Source organism: Podarcis erhardii, assembly GCF_964252035.2.
Source record: "Podarcis erhardii genome assembly, chromosome: 3".
Lineage (NCBI taxonomy): Eukaryota > Metazoa > Chordata > Lepidosauria > Squamata > Lacertidae > Podarcis > Podarcis erhardii.
In genome coordinates, this window is record NC_138507.1 from 4,137,900 (window position 1) to 4,155,394 (window position 17,495).

Sequence of the window (17,495 nt, forward strand, 5' to 3'; positions counted from 1 at the left end):
TGTCCGCACAGCCATCTTGAAATGCCACAGCGACTTTGCTCAGAGGACCCCACACACAGTGCTGACTGCTAGAGCAGCCATGCTGCACTGCTCGTTGTTTTCACTACAATCTGGGTTACAGGCTGCTTTATTTACAGCTAGAGCTGATGCTGAACAAGCAAGACTTTTTCTGTATTGCTTGACAATTGGCCAGGGAGCTTTGCAAGATTGAAAAGGACAGTTTGCTGGGCTAAGGCAGAGATTTCTGGAAGGCCCCACAGGAGGGACCAGGTTGTGTACCTTGACAGGCTTCAGCTGGCAGGTGCAAGGAGCAGCAAGAAGCTCTCCTGGGCCTCCCCAAGACTGAGGGATGCTCCTATCTCGAGTGAAAGCTGAAAACAACAATCCTAGGAGGAAGCTTATCCATGGATTTCCTCTCCTCTTCTCTCTGGCTTTACCTGCATAATGATCAGCACTCCTGCAGCATTTGCTGTTTAAGGAATGGGGGGGGGGGGAGAAATAGGTTGCTTTTCCATCCTCATGAGAAGACAGAAGAATGAAGACTGTGAAAATAAAGGCTACAGAGTAGGAGAAGGGGAGAGAAGCTGTGGATGTGGTAGTGCCTGTTAAACAGCCAAAAGAGACACATGTTGACCTGTTTGTTGAAAATATGTGTTTTGTCTTGTAAAGGGATGGGGTAAAGAAAACAAATTGTCTCTAAAATTAATATCTGCAGCTCAGTATGATATGTCCTCCTGATGTTTTAACTACTACACAGTTATGCAATTGAGCCCAATGAAACTACAAAATTCTGTATGAAAATTCTCTGTTTCTAAACAAGCAACACAAAAGTAATCAGAATTATATATTGTCCATCTTAGGGCCTTTATTTGGCTGCATGTTTTATAGCTGAACACATAATGAATTAATTGATTTAATTTCCATATATTACAATGCAAACTTCAACCAATTTACTCTTATCCAAATTCGAAAAGAAATGGATTCTCTAAAGAGTTAACTTACATTTTAATAAACAGAAGCTACCAACCAGTCATTGGTAGCTGTTTTTTTAATGCCATTTTTTAATATTTGAAAAAAACATTTCTTGATTCATAATTATAGAAAATTTCCTATAATCATAATACAACAGCATTGTTGTTGACATCTGTCTCAAGACAATGGAGTGTGCCTCTGGGGGTGAAGTCAAACTATTGTGTTAGCAGCACCAAAGTGACCTCCCTGGGACACAAGCCTGGGAAGTGTGTATGGCGGTCTTGGGCCGCCCAGAAGACAAGACCCCCTCTCAGTCTCGCTGATGTGGTCCAAAGGAAAGCAGAGCACCAGCTTGGCTGCAGGAGTTGCTGGGAGAAAGCATACAAGGCACCAGCCAACCAACTCCACTCTAGATTGTGTTAGGTTTACTCCTTAGCCTTTTCTTCTCCCACAAGGCAGTGGAGATTCAGGGTCAGAGTTTTCCTTCCAGATGGGCTACCTTCTCAGGTTGACAAGCCCCATCTGCCCCTTACGTCCATTTACAGCATGTGCAGAAACCTCTGTCTTGCTATGCTGCCTAGTAGTTATAGCAAGCAAGGAGTTCTTTTGGATCCCAGCAGATGGAGGACTAGTAGACTATTAGATGAAGAAGAAAATGGTTTATTGATTGACAATTATTAGCAATAAGACGTAATGATACTACAAAATAGAGTCTAATAAGCTCTACAATATAAAGACTTACAAAAACAAAGACTGAACACTAAATAGCATTTAAGATAAGCAAAAATGGCACTTCAGGATATTTAGGGAGATAACTGCAAAAACCAAGTTCATGGTTCATCTCATTTGCTGCAGAGTCCCCATGAGCATCAGATCCTGATGGGACCAATGTCCAAAGTTTACCTGTAGAACGCGAGCACTCACTCGGCCTCTGAAGTTAGGAGCTTTTATAGCCCTAGTGAGGGCGCAATGCCAGGCTATGCAGATGTTCTACATTATGTGAACCTTCCTCCCTACTTGGGCATGAATGCACTGCCAGCCTTATGTCTGGTCAATTAGGGTGCATGACGTCAGCTGTCCTTCAGGCTGAGCCAAGTACAGTTCATGTCTTGGGCATGGTAACTTGTCAAACTGGCAGGTGTCTGGCAGCTGGCCAAATTCTCATTAAGTTGCCAAGCCCTTATCATAAAGGTAAAGGTAAAGGGACCCCTGACCATTAGGTCCAGTCGCGGCCGACTCTGGGGTTGTGGCACTCATCTCACTTTATTGGCCGAGGGAGCCGGCGTACAGCTTCCGGGTCATGTGGCCAGCATGACTAAGCCGCTTCTGGCGAACCAGAGCAGGCCATGGAAACACCGTTTACCTTCCTGCTGGAGCGGTACCTATTTATCTACTTGCACTCTGATGTGCTTTTGAACTGCTAGGTTGGAAGGAGCAGGGACCGAGCAACGGGAGCTCACCCCATCATGGGGATTCAAACCGCCAACCTTCTGATCGGCAAGTCCTAGGCTCTGTGGCTTAACCCACAGCGCCACCTGCGTCCCTGCCCTTATCATATATAGTCCTAATTGTATTGACAGATATATAGCAACATCTAGCACCAGTTCCACATTGTAAGTTAGCTATATGATGAAGCCCTCATTATACAGATAAAAATATAAAGATTTAAAGCTACAATAAACATGAAAACAGGAAGCACCACCTACTGGCCATATCTGATCTGGCAATACAACCATTGGACCATTGGACCCACTATTTAGGTAAAGGTAAAGGACCCCTGACAGTTAAGTCCACTTGCGAACGACTCTGGGGTTGCAGCGTTCATCTCGCTTTACTGACCGAGGGAGCTGGTGTTTGTCCGCAGACAGTTTTTCCGGGTCATGTGGCCAGCATGACTGGTGAACCAGAGTAGTGCATGGAAACACCATCTACCTTCCCACCAGAGTGGTACCTATTTATCTACTTGCACTGTGACGAGCTGGTACTGAGCAACGGGAGCTCACCCTGTCACGGGGTTTCAAACTGCTGACCTTCCGATCAGCAAGCCCTAGGCTCAGTAGTTTAGACCACAGCACCACAGTCTATCTTCACATGCTGGGGAAGTCCCTAACTCATTGAAGGTGTGAGACCCATTGGCTGCCCTCACCTGGTTTAGCTGGCTGGTCGAAGCCATTCCTGAGGTATGGCTACTGTTGCATGCTGACAGCTTCTGGGAGCCACAGGTGAGAGCTGAGTGTAGGGTGGGGAACAAAGGTGGAATGTATCCCCCACCAGAGGTACTACCTCTCCCCTAATACTCCATATATCCCCCTCACAATATCATAGCCTTAAGAAAGAAAACAATATTAAAGTGATTGATCTTTAAAGTATAAGCATTGGACCAGTTTCTTTGTGGATTCATTCCCTGATGCTGCTGTATTATTTAAAGGCCCAGAGCCACATTTTTGGGCCCAATTGCATGGGACCTTTTGATAAGGTTACCAGATGTCCCCATTCCCCGGGGACAGTCCCCAGATTTACAAATCAGTCCCCTGACAAAATCCATTCAAGTTGAAAAGTGTCCCTGGATTCATTGAGAAAAAATCTGGTAACCTTACCTTTTGATGAGTTGTTGATGAGGATGATGTGCTGGTGGTGATCTTGTGATTGTCCCTACTCAAGTTGTGGGCTTTAATATGTCACCTCACTACTATGCCCATGGAAGAGAGTCATCCCATAGTGCTACTTACAGCATATCTGAACATTGCCTGGTTTGAAAAAGCTGCAGTACTTCTTTGCCAAAAGACAAAGTATACGTTAGGTTTGGATCCAAAGTGAGGGTGTGCTCACATTACTGCCTTAGAGCAGTAATAGCTCAGTTGGTTAGAGCATGGTGCTGATAACACCAAGGTTGCAGGTTTGATCCTCCTATGGGACAACTGCATATTCCTGCATTGCAGGGAGATGGACTAGATGATCCTCAGGGTCCCTTCCAATGCTATGATTCTATGAATCAGTTCAATTTCTGTCTGTGTACTGTACACACCAGGAGGTGTTGACTGAGCAGGGATGTCTTTGCTCCATGCAAAGGTGTTCATGCCTTGGCTAGAGACAAATGAGGAATGGCTTAAGAACGATTTAAGCTGGTGGGAACCTGGTTTGAGAAACAAGGCATCAGACAGTAGTATCTAAACACAAAGTACAGTATAGATATACATTTTGGATGATGTCTTGTGAGCAAGGATTAAAAACCCAGCCAAAGTTTACGTTTGCCGAAGCCCAGTCTTTGATTTTGGTGGTTGCCATTCTTCAGGGTTATCAGTATTTTATTTTATTTTTGATGCCATATTTCAACAACAAAAATATGTTGTTGTTTTGTTTCTTACTACTCTTATGCAATCTGCTCTGGCATTTTTCTTGTTGAAGAGCAGGTACAAATGCTTTAAATCATAACTATTTATCTATCTATGTTGAGAGAGGCAGTGCCTGTACATTCTAAGTAAAGTAAAGTACCAAAGACTAAATGTAAAATGACCCAGTTGTTTTTGTTTGCTTGCAGGAGAAGCTTTACATTTGGCCAGGGATTTTGGCTACACTTGTGAAACTGAATTCCCAGCTAAGGCGGTTGGGGAGCATCTTGCCAGACAGCACATGGAACAGAAGGAGCAGACAGCAAGGAAAAAGATGATCCTAGCAACAAAGTAAGGAAGAGCCAGATTATTTTCATGCTGGTTTGTAACCTGACCATGGATCAGCCCAAAACATAGTGGAAGGGGGGCACATGCACCCTCTGCAAACGTTTAGAGTGTTTTTGTTCCATGATACATAAATGCATTAGCCACAGAGGCTGCAGTTTGAAACACACTTCCTGGGAAGTACATTGTGTTGAATTTAGTGAGACAAATACGTAAATATTAATAGAATAGCACTTCGTATCAGTTCTGAAAATATAGCGCTCACATGAGCGGTCTCCTTGCATGAGCACTATAATATTAGAAATGCAAAATCACCAATTCCATTTGTGTGGAGAAAGATGACTTGGATGTTTTTTAACAGAAGTCTGCAGCTGACACATCACTGGAATCAGCTGACTGATGAATGACAGACAGATGGACTGTTGCTTCTTTTCTGTTATGTTATTATTGCCCTCTACTGGGCATAATCAGAACTGATCACCTGCATGTCATAGACATGCTGAACAAACCAGGCACATGAGCCAGTCCTGTAGTGCTCCTGTATCAGGGGCGGACTTTGGTCTTTCAAATTTCAGCAGCCCCCTGCATGAGGCCAAAATTTGGTGCCCTCTCCATGTCTGTTTTGCATATGCACTGCAACATCAGTTACGGTGCCACCCTCACCTTGACACACAGTGCAGGAGAAGCAGTCGCACTGTGCTAAATCCATCTCTGCTTAATTTGTCATGGGAATTATCCAGTGGGATTCATGGGAAACATATAAACTGACAAAGAAGTTCAGTATTCTCATGAAAACCTCACTGCATAGCAGTTGACATGCAATCCTCCATACCAAACTTCTTTGAATGTGCCCAAATGTGCTGAATTTACTAAAGTACATGAAGAAGACATTATTACACGCACACATCAAGACAGGAGCAGGCCAGAAACAGCCTATTGACTTCCTGATGTTAATTTTTTTGAAATTATCTGATTTTTGAACTTTTGGGGCAATCTGGAAAAGGTGAGGAAAATGTTTTCTTGAAATATTTTTGGTTACTTATGCAAAAGTCAATGGTTTAATTTTATTTTTTCAAAAATCAAGGGCCATATTTTGGAGTAAAGACCTTGCATATTTTTTAGTTTATTATAATGAGGGCCATAAACATACATTACAGACATCAGTCTCTTATTTGCTTTCTTTTAATACGCAAGCAAGGATGTAATCCCAAACGCAATTATTCTGGAGTGAGGAAGCTTACTTCTGCATAAACATACAAAGGACCAGATGTCGCAGACCTAAGGGACACTGCTCCTAACATGTCTTCGTTTCCCTGTCACGTTATCCCATGTTATCCTCATCACAGTCTATGAAGAAGGCTGGTGATCTTTGTGAATGTGGGGAGCTGAACCAAGGTTTCTCCAGACCTAGTCACTGTGCACACCAGCCATTATTTTCACTAATGCAGTTTCAGTAAGAGTCTCTCTCAGGTATTCTGAATAAGCCCAGTTACACAACTTCCCCTGATTTCAACAGGACCCCCAAAGAAGTACATGCTGCACTGTAGCATTATAGACCAATACACAAACCATTTAAGCTCACATGATAGGCTAGACAAAGCAGGTTAATTTGTTCTGTTGGCCTGAGATATGAGGCTCAATCGAACTATAACAGCCCAATTTGTTTAGGGATCAGACTTTCTGTATTATACCTGCCCTGGAAATTCATTCACACTGAAGGACAGAGAGTAGACTTTTTGCTCTGTAAATGCTTCTGAGTTCCTTCCCCTGTGCCTCTTTCACATTTTCAACGGCCATGGTGTGCTGCCTGGCGACAAGATACAGGTGACCGCAAATAACTTATACAGTATCAAAGGCTTCAATGAAAGTCGCAAGCTTTCTGTTTCCTTGAAAAGGGAAACCTCTTTCCTACTTGATGTATAACCTGTCTTCAAAGAATCCCCTTTGGCTATACCAGCATGCAATAGTCCAAAAATCACATAACTGGCTTAAAATGGAAGGAAACAAGCTGCCACTTTTATTAGGCCACACACAGTCATTACAATCAGAAGTTCTGAAATGCACAAACATAACAGAGGCAAATAGGCCTCCTGAAGCCCTTTATCTTCCCCAAGGAGCCATAAAAAACAATTAGTCTGCCAGGATTTTAAAGACCAAACAGACTCTTAAAACATTTACCTAGGACTAGCACAGACCAATTCGTTCATCTGCAGGCACATCAGCATACATACCATTTCAAAGTGACCCCTTCCTGCCAAGAGTGGCGGAGCTTCGAAGAAAGACTGGACCAAGATTACTCTGGGCTTGCTCACACTAATGATTTGCACCAGAGCTTTTGGGAGCTATGATTTAACACTGTAAAGATTGGAGTGATAAAAACTAATACTATTTGCTTTCATTTTAAACTATCAATGGTTGCAAATAATTTGTTTCCTTTTTTGAAAAATAAGACAAAGGCTCAAGTGCAAAGATTTGCTTGATATGGACTGGTGGACCTTAATGCAGGCTTCGCTGGATCTTAAAAGACAGAAGTTCATATGGAAGTTATTGTTCATGAGATAAAATTATGTCTATAGAGAAAATTTGTGTAGAACTTGAGAGCAAGGCTGTGCAAAAGTCTCAGGGGTTTCAACTAGATTGCTCTTGGTGTGCCTTCCAACTCTACAATTCAACAGTTCTATGAGGTATGAATCTCAGGCAAATCACACTGCTTCATGCAGTCTGTTTAGAAATCGAGAGCAACTCAGCTCTGCATATAACACCCAATTCTGCCTAATTTTTTTTTAAAGGTAGAGACTTTTGTTAATTTCCCCATTATAGTCTGTGGGAAAGTCATGTGAAGCTTCAGAAAATGGACTGAAGCAACCTTCTAAACACAAGCTGAAGTGGCCTCCTATCTGAACCTAAGAGGCAGGTTCTGAAATGATTCACACACACAAAACCCTACCTGGGAGGTGTTTGTGGCATGCACCCAAGAGATGTTGCTTATTTCTGATAATGGCCTCAAAAGGGGGGGGGCATGGCTCATCATCTCTTTTGAAAATTACTGTAGACTCATGAAGGCAATATTTTATGTATGTGTGGCTTCCTTATGAGATGGTGAGAGAACAGTGCAATGGTGTGCAACCAAGAGGCTAAGCCTATGTAGCACTATTTCCTTTGATCGTCTGTTTTTGATCCTATGCAGTAGTCTCAATGACATAGTGGATGAAAATTGCGTACATGCAAGCTGATAGCAGCTGAATTTAGACATGAGTGAGATAAGCATGGCTGGCAGGTCCTCGTTGTAGGGAGATGCCTCCCACTGATGGCCTTTCCTGTTCACTGAAATGTGAAGTTCTATTGACCAAAGCCTGGAACTGGATGGTCAAGGTTTACTAATACTGCAACTTGAAGCATTTTAAAGTACATTATTTTTCGCCCCATAGGACGCACTTTTCCCCCTCCAAAAATGAAGGGGAAATGTGTGTGCGTCCTATGGGGCGAATGCAGGCTTTCGCTGAAGCCTGGAGAGCGAGAGGCATCGGTGAGCACCAACCCCTCTCGCTCTCCAGGCTTCAGGAAGCTATCCGCAAGCCTTGCAAGCCCGGCGGGAGTTGCCGCGGGCTCACAAGGCTTGCGGGCAGCAGCCTGCAGCCCCGGCGAGTGTCCACAAGCCTTGTGCGCCCGGCGGGAGGTACTGCCAAGCGCGCGAGGCTTGGGGCAGCAGCCTGCCGCCCGAAGCACGGGGAGCCCTCCGGAGGGCTCCCCGTGCTTCGGGCGAGTGTCCGCAAGCCTTGCGCGCCTGGCGGGAGGTCCCGCCGGGCGCGCGAGGCTTGGGGCGGCAGCCGCGGCTGGGGGAAGAAATAAATTTTTTTTATTCATTTCCCCCCCCCAAAAAAACACAAGCTCCGGGGACAGCTGGGAGGTGCAGCACGTCTTCCCGCTGTCCCCGGACCTGGTCTGAAGGCGGGCGGCGGGGAGAAGAGCGCTTCTCCCCGCTGCCGGCCCCACAAGCGCCTGGGGGGGAAATAAAATTTTTTTCCTTTATTTCCCCCCCAAAAAACTTGGTGCGTCCTATGGACCGGTACGTCCTATGGGGCGAAAAATACGGTAAATTCCAAAAGCAGCATAACCACACATAATTTGTGTTGGATTGTTGTCACTGTATTATGTGTGTGTGCATGCATGTGTGTGCATGTGCATGCATATGCACGTTTTTTGGAATGTAGATTGATTTTGAATATAATCACTAAACAGCATAAGAGAGTAATGGCCAGCTAATAGTCCACATGCTGGATCATCTGGTCTCCAAATTAATATTGTGTGTTTCAAACATCCTGGCACAGTTTCACTTGTAAAGCAAAGCAACGAGCCTCTGTGCACATTCCATATGCATTTCATAGTGTTGCTATTTCACATGCATTATGGAAAGCAATGGAATAGTGCCAGTGCCAAACTCTTTTCAGCAGAGCTTTGAAGAATGCCTTCATTTCTCAGCCCACCTTCCACCTGTACCACCTGCTACTATTTATTCAGTTGTGCTCCATACCTGGGAATCCATTTATGCTAAGAGATGTCAACACATTGGAGCATGCATGAGATATCCTTAACATTATGCATCCATTTTGGTTCTAGGCAAATATGTAAAGAATTTCAGGACCTGCTAAGTCAAGATAGATCACCCTTGGGATCCTCAAGACCCACTCCAATATTGGACCTTGACATCCAGAGACATTTAACACATTTCAGGTATGACCTTTGAAATCCATTTGTCTTCTGTAAGTCAACTTGAAATGCTAGCTGGTGAATGTTTTAGATTTCAATGTGCTTCCTCTCAAGAAACTGGGATGAAAGTTGCTTATGCTGTCACAGTAAGTTCTATATCAAGACTAGCATCTGTTAAATCCAATCTTGTGTGGTAGGGAAGAGCTTTCAATGGGTGCATAAAAGGAGGCTACTTGAACTTTTGGTCTTGGGTTGGGGAGCTTTGCTGAGTTTAGTCCTTGTGTAGCAACCACATCTTACAAGATCCCAAGGCACAGGAATGTCCTTGAATTTGATCCAGGAGAGAGTATAGCTCTCTGGAATACAGTTACTGTCCAAGACTTTTATGTAAACTTATTTTTTGCTATATAAATAATATAGACTTAGGCTCTTGAATTTTTCCCAGAGTGGCTAGCCTTATCCCTCCCTTTAATGACTTTTCACCGGATGGTCAAACCTTCCAGTTTAGAGGAGCATGAGGCCATGAATGGTTTTTAAATTCCTGCATCGATCTGTATTGCATTGTTTGTACACTGTTCTAAGATTATTTTAAGAGCCGCTTTTATTTGTGTATGTATGTGTTCTTCAACATTTAATAGTTTAGCTATTCTTCCTTGTTTTTCTTTAAATTATTGTTGGTTATCTGGCCTAGGAAAGGTGGGGATATAAATGTTTTAAGTAAATAAACAATTAAACCACTTCAGTTTTTGCATAATGAAAAACTATCCAGTTGAATATGTGGGCTTAAACATGAAATCCAAATTCATGAAAATTTGCTCAGTTAGAATGCAATGGAAACGATTGTCTCGTTCCAAGGTGCTGTCATTCCTGAGTGGTCAGGCGCCCTCTGGTGGTGCTGGTGAGAAGCCGTCATTTCTTTTCTGCTGTTCTGCTAGTGAGCTAAACAAAAGAAGAATATGTGGAAGCAAGAAAGGACATAGGACTAGGTTACATTTTCCCAATTGCACGTAAATGAGCATTCAGTCCCAAACAGGTTAAATCAAATAAGTGATATTGCAGGTCTCTCTAAGCAAGAGCAGGATGGGATAAGTGCAAAGATTTCCCCCAGGTATCAATTATAAAAATGTGCTTGAACGAAACGGTGGCTGAAGGTGGAGCACTTCATGGAGCACAGTGTAGAGATGAGACATTTCCAGGATTTAAATTCTTGAAGTGCCAGAAAATTTATGGAGCCATATATACTTCCCTTGCCTTGTGCTGCTCAGACAAGGTATCTGAATATAACCCTGCAACATTTTCTGCAAACAAAATTAACTAAAACACAACCAGTAGAACTACCAAAAAACACTTTCATAGTATTTAAGGGAATGTGTGGGTTCTAATAGGCTTGGCATAGAGGGTGCTGTGGGTGTAGCTATAGGACACAAGTCCTTCTCAGCAACTTGTTCTTCCTCCTGAAATCACTTTAATATGCTTGCATGCTTTAAATTATTATTATTAGCAATAATGAATAGTAATGGTAATAATAACATATGTATTTTTAAAGGGTTGTGTGAGCATACAACCTTTAAAAGGTTGTGTGAGCCACCCACAATGCAGCTGGAGTGTTACAACCTTCCTCACACTCTTATTCATGGACGAGTGGCCATGCCCAGAAGGGAGTAGTGGGGCGATACCACGGCCTCTGCAGCTTCCCCTGACCCACCCCCAACATCCACACATCCAAAATGTCTGACTGAGCTATGTGCATAGGCTTCAGTGCCAGAGAAGCTGAAACCCTGCATAAAGCATGCCCACATTGTGGCCGATACAGTCCCTCATGCAGCAAGAGACATAGCTGATACACTCGTTGCAAGCAGATCCTCGTCTGGAAAACAGCGAGTGCTGTGTGTAAGCCACAAAAATGTGATTATGGACCAAGGGAGATCCTTTCAAGAAAACACTGGAGACTGCTCTCACCTTTTTGTTCCCAAAATAAATTTATGTAAAGCAAGGGTGGCCCTCTGGACGTTTAGCACTATAACTCCCATGCTGACTGGGGCTGATGGGAGTTGATGTCTGGCAACATCCAGAGGGCCCCACCTTGGCTGTGCCTGCTGTAAAGCATCTGAAGGCTTGGCACTAAGCCCTGGTGTTTTCCGTCACAAGGAGTGGCATTCTAGCTTCTAACCATGAACAAGTTACATACTGAGAAGAACTGCAGGTAATATGTAGAGGCTGCAGGAAGGAGCTTCTGCAGTCATAGGGGCCACTCATGGGGTTAGATGTTTTCACACTGAGCAGGGCATAGCAGAGGCACATGTCTCTCTTTGAGTATCATCAGCCTGCCACAGTATGCTGTAAATATTTGATAGCAACTTCTGCTGCTAGAAATATCCAGACTTGGCCATTGCTGTAAACAGGGATAGACAGATGGTGGCTTCCTCTTTTTCTCCTCCACCTCCCATGGAGAGTAAAGCTATTTCCTTCACAATAAGACTGAGCTCTGTCAGCCTGGGGGTGGAGAGGTGGGGTGGGGTGTGCGACACCTTGTAGCTGCTGCCAAAGGAGAGTCCAAGTCTTGAGGCCTATTTGGCTGGTTTTGCTTCAGTGAAAGGATATCATTAAAACATGAAGGGGAAACGCCCTTCCCATCCAGCTTCTGGGCATGGCTGCATGTGCTTAACTGCATAATGACTTGAGAAAATTGGCATAATATCCCACCACCACCACAGTTCTCAGAACACTCTTTACAAATACAAATCCATTTTCGTTCCCCCAAAAGTGCATTGTATCATGGTAAGTATAGAAGAGGTGCAATGGGCCTTGCTTTCTCTTTCCTCTCAAATGGAGAGAGACTCAAAGCAGATGCCAAGGTGGCAAAGAAAAGAGGAAAGTAGGAAATGAGGTCAGAAATTCTCGTCTGAAGGAAGGTCAGCATAGGATAAATGACAGTCTAGGAAGCTAGGAGGTTCCTCTCTCTAGCCTCCACTCAGGGGTGTAGGGGGGGGGGGCGGGCCGCCCCAGGTGCCATCATGGAGGGGGTGACAAATGATCAAGGAACAATTACTGCCCTACTAGGGCGGTTCATAAAAAAACTTTTTTTAAAAAAATGCCTGCTCCAAAGATCTTATCTTACTACACTAGGGATTATATAGCTATATCTGAAATTTCATGCATATCAGTTAATATCTTGACCCTCCTCCATGAAAATAACTGTTTACTTGGCCATTTTCATATGTCATGAAGGCTGAAATTTCAATTCAGTGGAGCCAAAACACAATCCATCCTGTAGATTTAAGTTTCTGTCCACAGTCGCCTACTTGTTATCAGGGGCCCAGAATCCACATTCCCCTGTAAGAAAATATGAAATAACATAAAACCATTTTTGCAGGCAAATAAAAAAATAAAAAATCAATGTGGGGGGCGGTGACAAGAACTTTTCCGTACCACCTGACCTTCCTACACCTCTGTCTCCAATGCAAGCTTAGCTGTATCCAAATACTTCCAGCATTTCATAGCTATATAACAGTCAGAAACCAGCATGTTAAGCTTTGCCCACTGCTGAATAGCCACGCCAGCAAAAACTTCATTGCAGATTTTTGCCAGCCAGGCAATTATTAAAGATATAGGGGACATGACAGGGGGAAAAACTGGCAACCTGAACTTTGATCCAAATGAAAGACCAAACTACATGTGACTGTATCCCAAGTATGATTTGGATCAGGGCCATGTATTTGGGAAGGGGGGTTAACCCTTCACCTTCATACCTATTCCCAGAATGAAGATTGCCTGTTCCTTGTTTTGCCACCCCAGTATATGTTCCAGCTCCAGACATTATTACTGCAGGAATCACTTTTGTAGCAACACTGACTCTCACCACAGCATGCCAAGGGTGGATGTTACCTATAAACCTATAAACACCCGTGCACAAGTACCAGACTGGGCCAGAGTTTCCCAGTGGGTGCAAAATGTGTGTTTCCACACATATTTCTACCTTTGAGGCTTTTTCTTGCAGGACTTTATTCCTCATCATCCTAACAGGCAGTTTTGTTGGGCATCACATTGTATTGCTTTGGGAGACTTCATAGCATCCTCTTCTACCTGTGGGGTTCCAGGGCATCCTGGCCACAGCAAATGAAGCAACACCAGTTTACACCAACTGAAAATCTGGTCCCTAAGGGCTGCACTTAACACCTAAGCTTCTGTCAAGAAAATCAACCTTTGAAGATGTTTCTGGCCTGGATAGATAGATTATTTTTGTGTCTTCCTCACTCGGAAAGTAATAAATATTTTAGTGGGCAAGTCTTCAATTTCAGCAAAATGAAAATCTGTGTGCAGTAAACTCTTCAATATTTCTCTCTCTCTCTTTCTCCTTCCTTTACAGCTTGATCACTCATGGCTTTGGGACGCCTGCGATATGTGCTGCCCTCAGCACTTTCCAAACTGTTCTCAGTGAAATGCTGAACTACTTGGAAAAACACTCGGCACACAAAAATGGCGGAGCAGCAGAATCCGGCCAAGGACACACCAACTCGGAGAAAACCCCCCTGCGGAAAACTTCAGAGGCTGCTGTGAAAGAGGGCAAAACAGAAAAGACAGACTAGCTACATCAAACAGAATCTATTTCCAGAGAACCTTGCTGCTGATATTTTTTTTTAAACATATATCTATCTCTATATATATAGATCTACATATATATCTATATCTATATATCTCATCAAAAGTGATTTGGCTCCAGTGGACCAAACTGAATTTGGGGAGGGGGAGGTTTTTTAAAACCCACCACCCCTGCTCTCCCCAAGGACAGCTATGTACAGTAACTGTGGGATGAAACCGTCACTTTTTTAAAAGCCTCTCTCTCTCTCTCTCTCTCTCAATGATGTTTTGTGTGTGCACGCATGCACACACGTACATTTGATCATTCCAAATGATACACTGACACTTCCCCCCCTTAGCACTTCCAGACTTGGAAGAAGCAGCACAATTCTAACCTATCACAGGCTAACACTGGAACACTTTTCTGATTGGACAGCCTAGTCGGAGACTAAAAGAATATGGCATCCTGGTGAACTTGTGTCACATCATCACCCATTCAATGGATGAAACAGAGAAGGGTGCCTCTTTTCACTTGCCCCCACGAGAGACAATATGGAAGCACGTCTTCCATAGGAGGTGGAAGAACTTGAAGATATTTCAAATAACAAGCGCTGCGTTGTTTGGACTGAATACTGAGGCCTGGGAGCTTCTGATAGATCCACACCAGTATGATGTCAAAGCCCATCAACGATTTGTCATTCCAGCCTGGGTGCCTTCTCTTGGGAGGGTGTGGCCACTGAGTCCATACCCTTCTTACTGCTAGCTAGGAGAAGTTCAACAAATAAGAGCTGGAGCTTCTGACCATCTTTCCCACCTGCCCTTAAACTTAGCAGCTGACTTCTGTGCCTGCAGAAAACCATAAACAGCTGTATGCTCTGCTGGATTAGAATATGGGACTGGAGAGATCTAGTGTGTTGCTGTGATGTCACAATGTTTCTCTTTCCCCCCCTTCAATGGTTTGTACGATCATGCTTCAGCCGCACTGTTCAGCTCTTCTTGCAGGGGGGTGGGGGGGTACGATTGCTCCTGCCAGCTCTTCCCCAATGTGTGTCTGATATAATGTCTGAAAGATCCTGTGTGTAAGCTCTGACTACACAATCAGGAAAGGTCCCTGATCACACAGACAGAGCCAACAGTTTGCACATGTGTAGGGCATCATTTGTACAGACACCATGCTGAATGTGCATAAGGAGTGAGGGCCAGAAGGCATGAACATGGAAGATGCTGTTCCCCCTTTCCCTGCTTATTCAGAAAATGTCATAATAGTGCCAAATGCCCCCCCCCAGAACACACATTCCTAAACTCAAGATTTGTTACAGACCAGCACATTATCCAATTCAATAATCTGATTCAGAAGTAGCCATTTGTAGCAGCCATGCCCAAGACAGCCAGAGAGTTATTATTTTCTAGCTGTTTCATGATTCTGACACTTAATGCCTCAGCTTTTGCCAGGCTCATTCTGTTTCTGTTAGGTTGATTAAAGGAGGGAGAAAAGCCTTCTAGCTGTGGCTTATAATAAAGTTGGACTTAAAATTTTCTTTCCCAGACATCTGCTGAAAGTCTGGTTTGCTATTCTGGGCTCAGGTTCATTCAGCTAGACCCTGCACTTAACATATGCGCATGTTGGGCCTGGAACACCAAATCTGCCACACAGAGAGACACACACACACTTTGCTCACTGCAGAGACTAGAGCACAACCTTATTGTTCTCAATTGTCTTTCTTCCTCTTCTTAAAATAGTATGATGTTCTGACATTCCAAATACTCACAAAACTTACCCAAATCTAGAGTAAAATAAACTTTTCACTAAAGCATCATTAAATATGCCCAGGATCAAAATGTAATAGGATTGCTAACTTTGCAACTAGTCCTTCCAGCTATGCCTTACACAGTGGTTAGATATGCAGGAATTAGCAGGTCACAGATCTGCCCTAAACTCAGTTGCCCAACCCAGCTGAAATGTTGACAAGTTTAGATTTATAAAATAAATCCCTGACGTGTTGTGCATCACACACTTAATTCCTGCCAATATAGAGGAATCCCACAGAGCTGGTTCTGATTATGCTTCCACACATGGGCATAGCCAAGAGGGGACGGGGGACAGCTGCCCCCCCCCATCAAGTAAAACAATAGAAATACATAACTAACTGACTAATCACGTCGGTTCTGCCTCACTAACAAAAATCTTGGCTATGCCCCTGCTTCCACACACCCAATTTGCATACACACATTCATGTGAGTGGCCTGCTTGTTTGAACAGTATAACACTTGAGCATTGGATTCACATGAGAACATGGCTCCTCTTCTGTGCATTGGAAAATGCAAGCCATTTTTCAATACATGGAGAAGGGTTGATCTCATATGAGTCCATGGCTCTGATATAATACTGCTTACCAAAGTAAACTGCACGGTGGGGTTTTGTGAGGTGTCAAAAGTCAGCTGCGCTCTCGCTCTCCCTTACTCTCTCTCACACACTCATACACAGAACTGACAAACCTCTTGGTATCAAGAAGTTTTACCTGAGGTCTCCTCTTGTGTAACTTAATCACATTTAACCCTCCCTTCTAAGGATACACCATTTTTGTTAAATATGGTGGTGATTATTGTTTTTGTGCAGCAGGTATCAGGTCCCCTGTAGCCATCATTTGTAACACCCTGGCTGTGACCCACAAGCATGAATGACCAGGGACAGCCTTGGTGGCTGTAATTTAGAAATACTTTTATTCAATCAAGAGAGGGATGAATGGGTTTTTGGAATTGTGTATTCATGGGATCACTGCATTTTCAGATGGTAAAAGCTAAGGACCTCTTCTTCATTTTGAAATCCTGGCAAAAACCTTTATTGCCACTCACAGCTCCACCCCAGTTCATATTCAAAAGTATCTTAACTGTTCAGTCTTTTATAATCCTTTGGTTGCCAATGTTTATCCATAAGTAAGCTCATTAGCAAAATACAGTCATCTTTTTTATCCAACCAGACAGGCACCCTACTTAGGGCCTCCTTCCTGTATTATGGTGTGTTTTTTTTAATTAAAAAAAAGTGTACGCCTAAAAATGTATAGTGTGGATGTGATAAACAGGTGTTTGAAAATATGTGTTTCAGACGAAGTACACTTGTTAGAAGACGGTGGGTGAGCTGCAGCCTAGATGTAGCTTGAGGGCCATTTGAGTGTACACTTGGGGCCAACCACTATTTTGTTGCTGCGTAATGTGTGAAATGACCTTATTGCAGGTCAGGCTTGATGTTCTGTAAGATACAAAAAAACAAAAACAAAAACAAAAAAACAAATCCTGATTCTGTGTACAGTCTCTCTCTCAGACCTCTGTGTAAATACTACCACTGCTCATATCTTTCTTTTGAAATTTCCTCACCGGCATGGTCGCTTGATAGGAGCACTCACATGGTGGCATCCTGTTATTCAGATGCATCCTTGAGTCCCCACCCCATGTAGTGGTTCCCTCCAACCTTGAAAAGACTGTAGAACATTGTTTTGTTTTCTTTTTTTGCTCTGGAAATTAACAAATCTGAAAGGGCTGCTAATTAATCCAGATAAATTTGAATTT

The 17,495-nt window shown here is 43.5% G+C and overlaps 1 protein-coding gene across 2 annotated transcripts in view; it reads left to right on the forward strand.

Annotated features, from left to right (window-relative positions):
- The window catches only part of TFAP2D (transcription factor AP-2 delta), a 38,959-nt gene extending 24,263 nt beyond the window's left edge, over positions 1-14,696 (forward strand). For both annotated transcript variants that reach the window (XM_081855634.1, XM_081855633.1), the window contains 3 exons: positions 4,511-4,652; positions 9,264-9,377; positions 13,720-14,696. In XM_081855634.1, the coding sequence (XP_081711760.1) occupies positions 4,511-4,652; positions 9,264-9,377; positions 13,720-13,939 (476 nt within the window). In that variant the 3' untranslated portion in view covers positions 13,940-14,696. The remainder of the gene's footprint in view (positions 1-4,510; positions 4,653-9,263; positions 9,378-13,719) is intronic.
- The last annotated feature ends 2,799 nt before the right edge of the window (positions 14,697-17,495 follow it).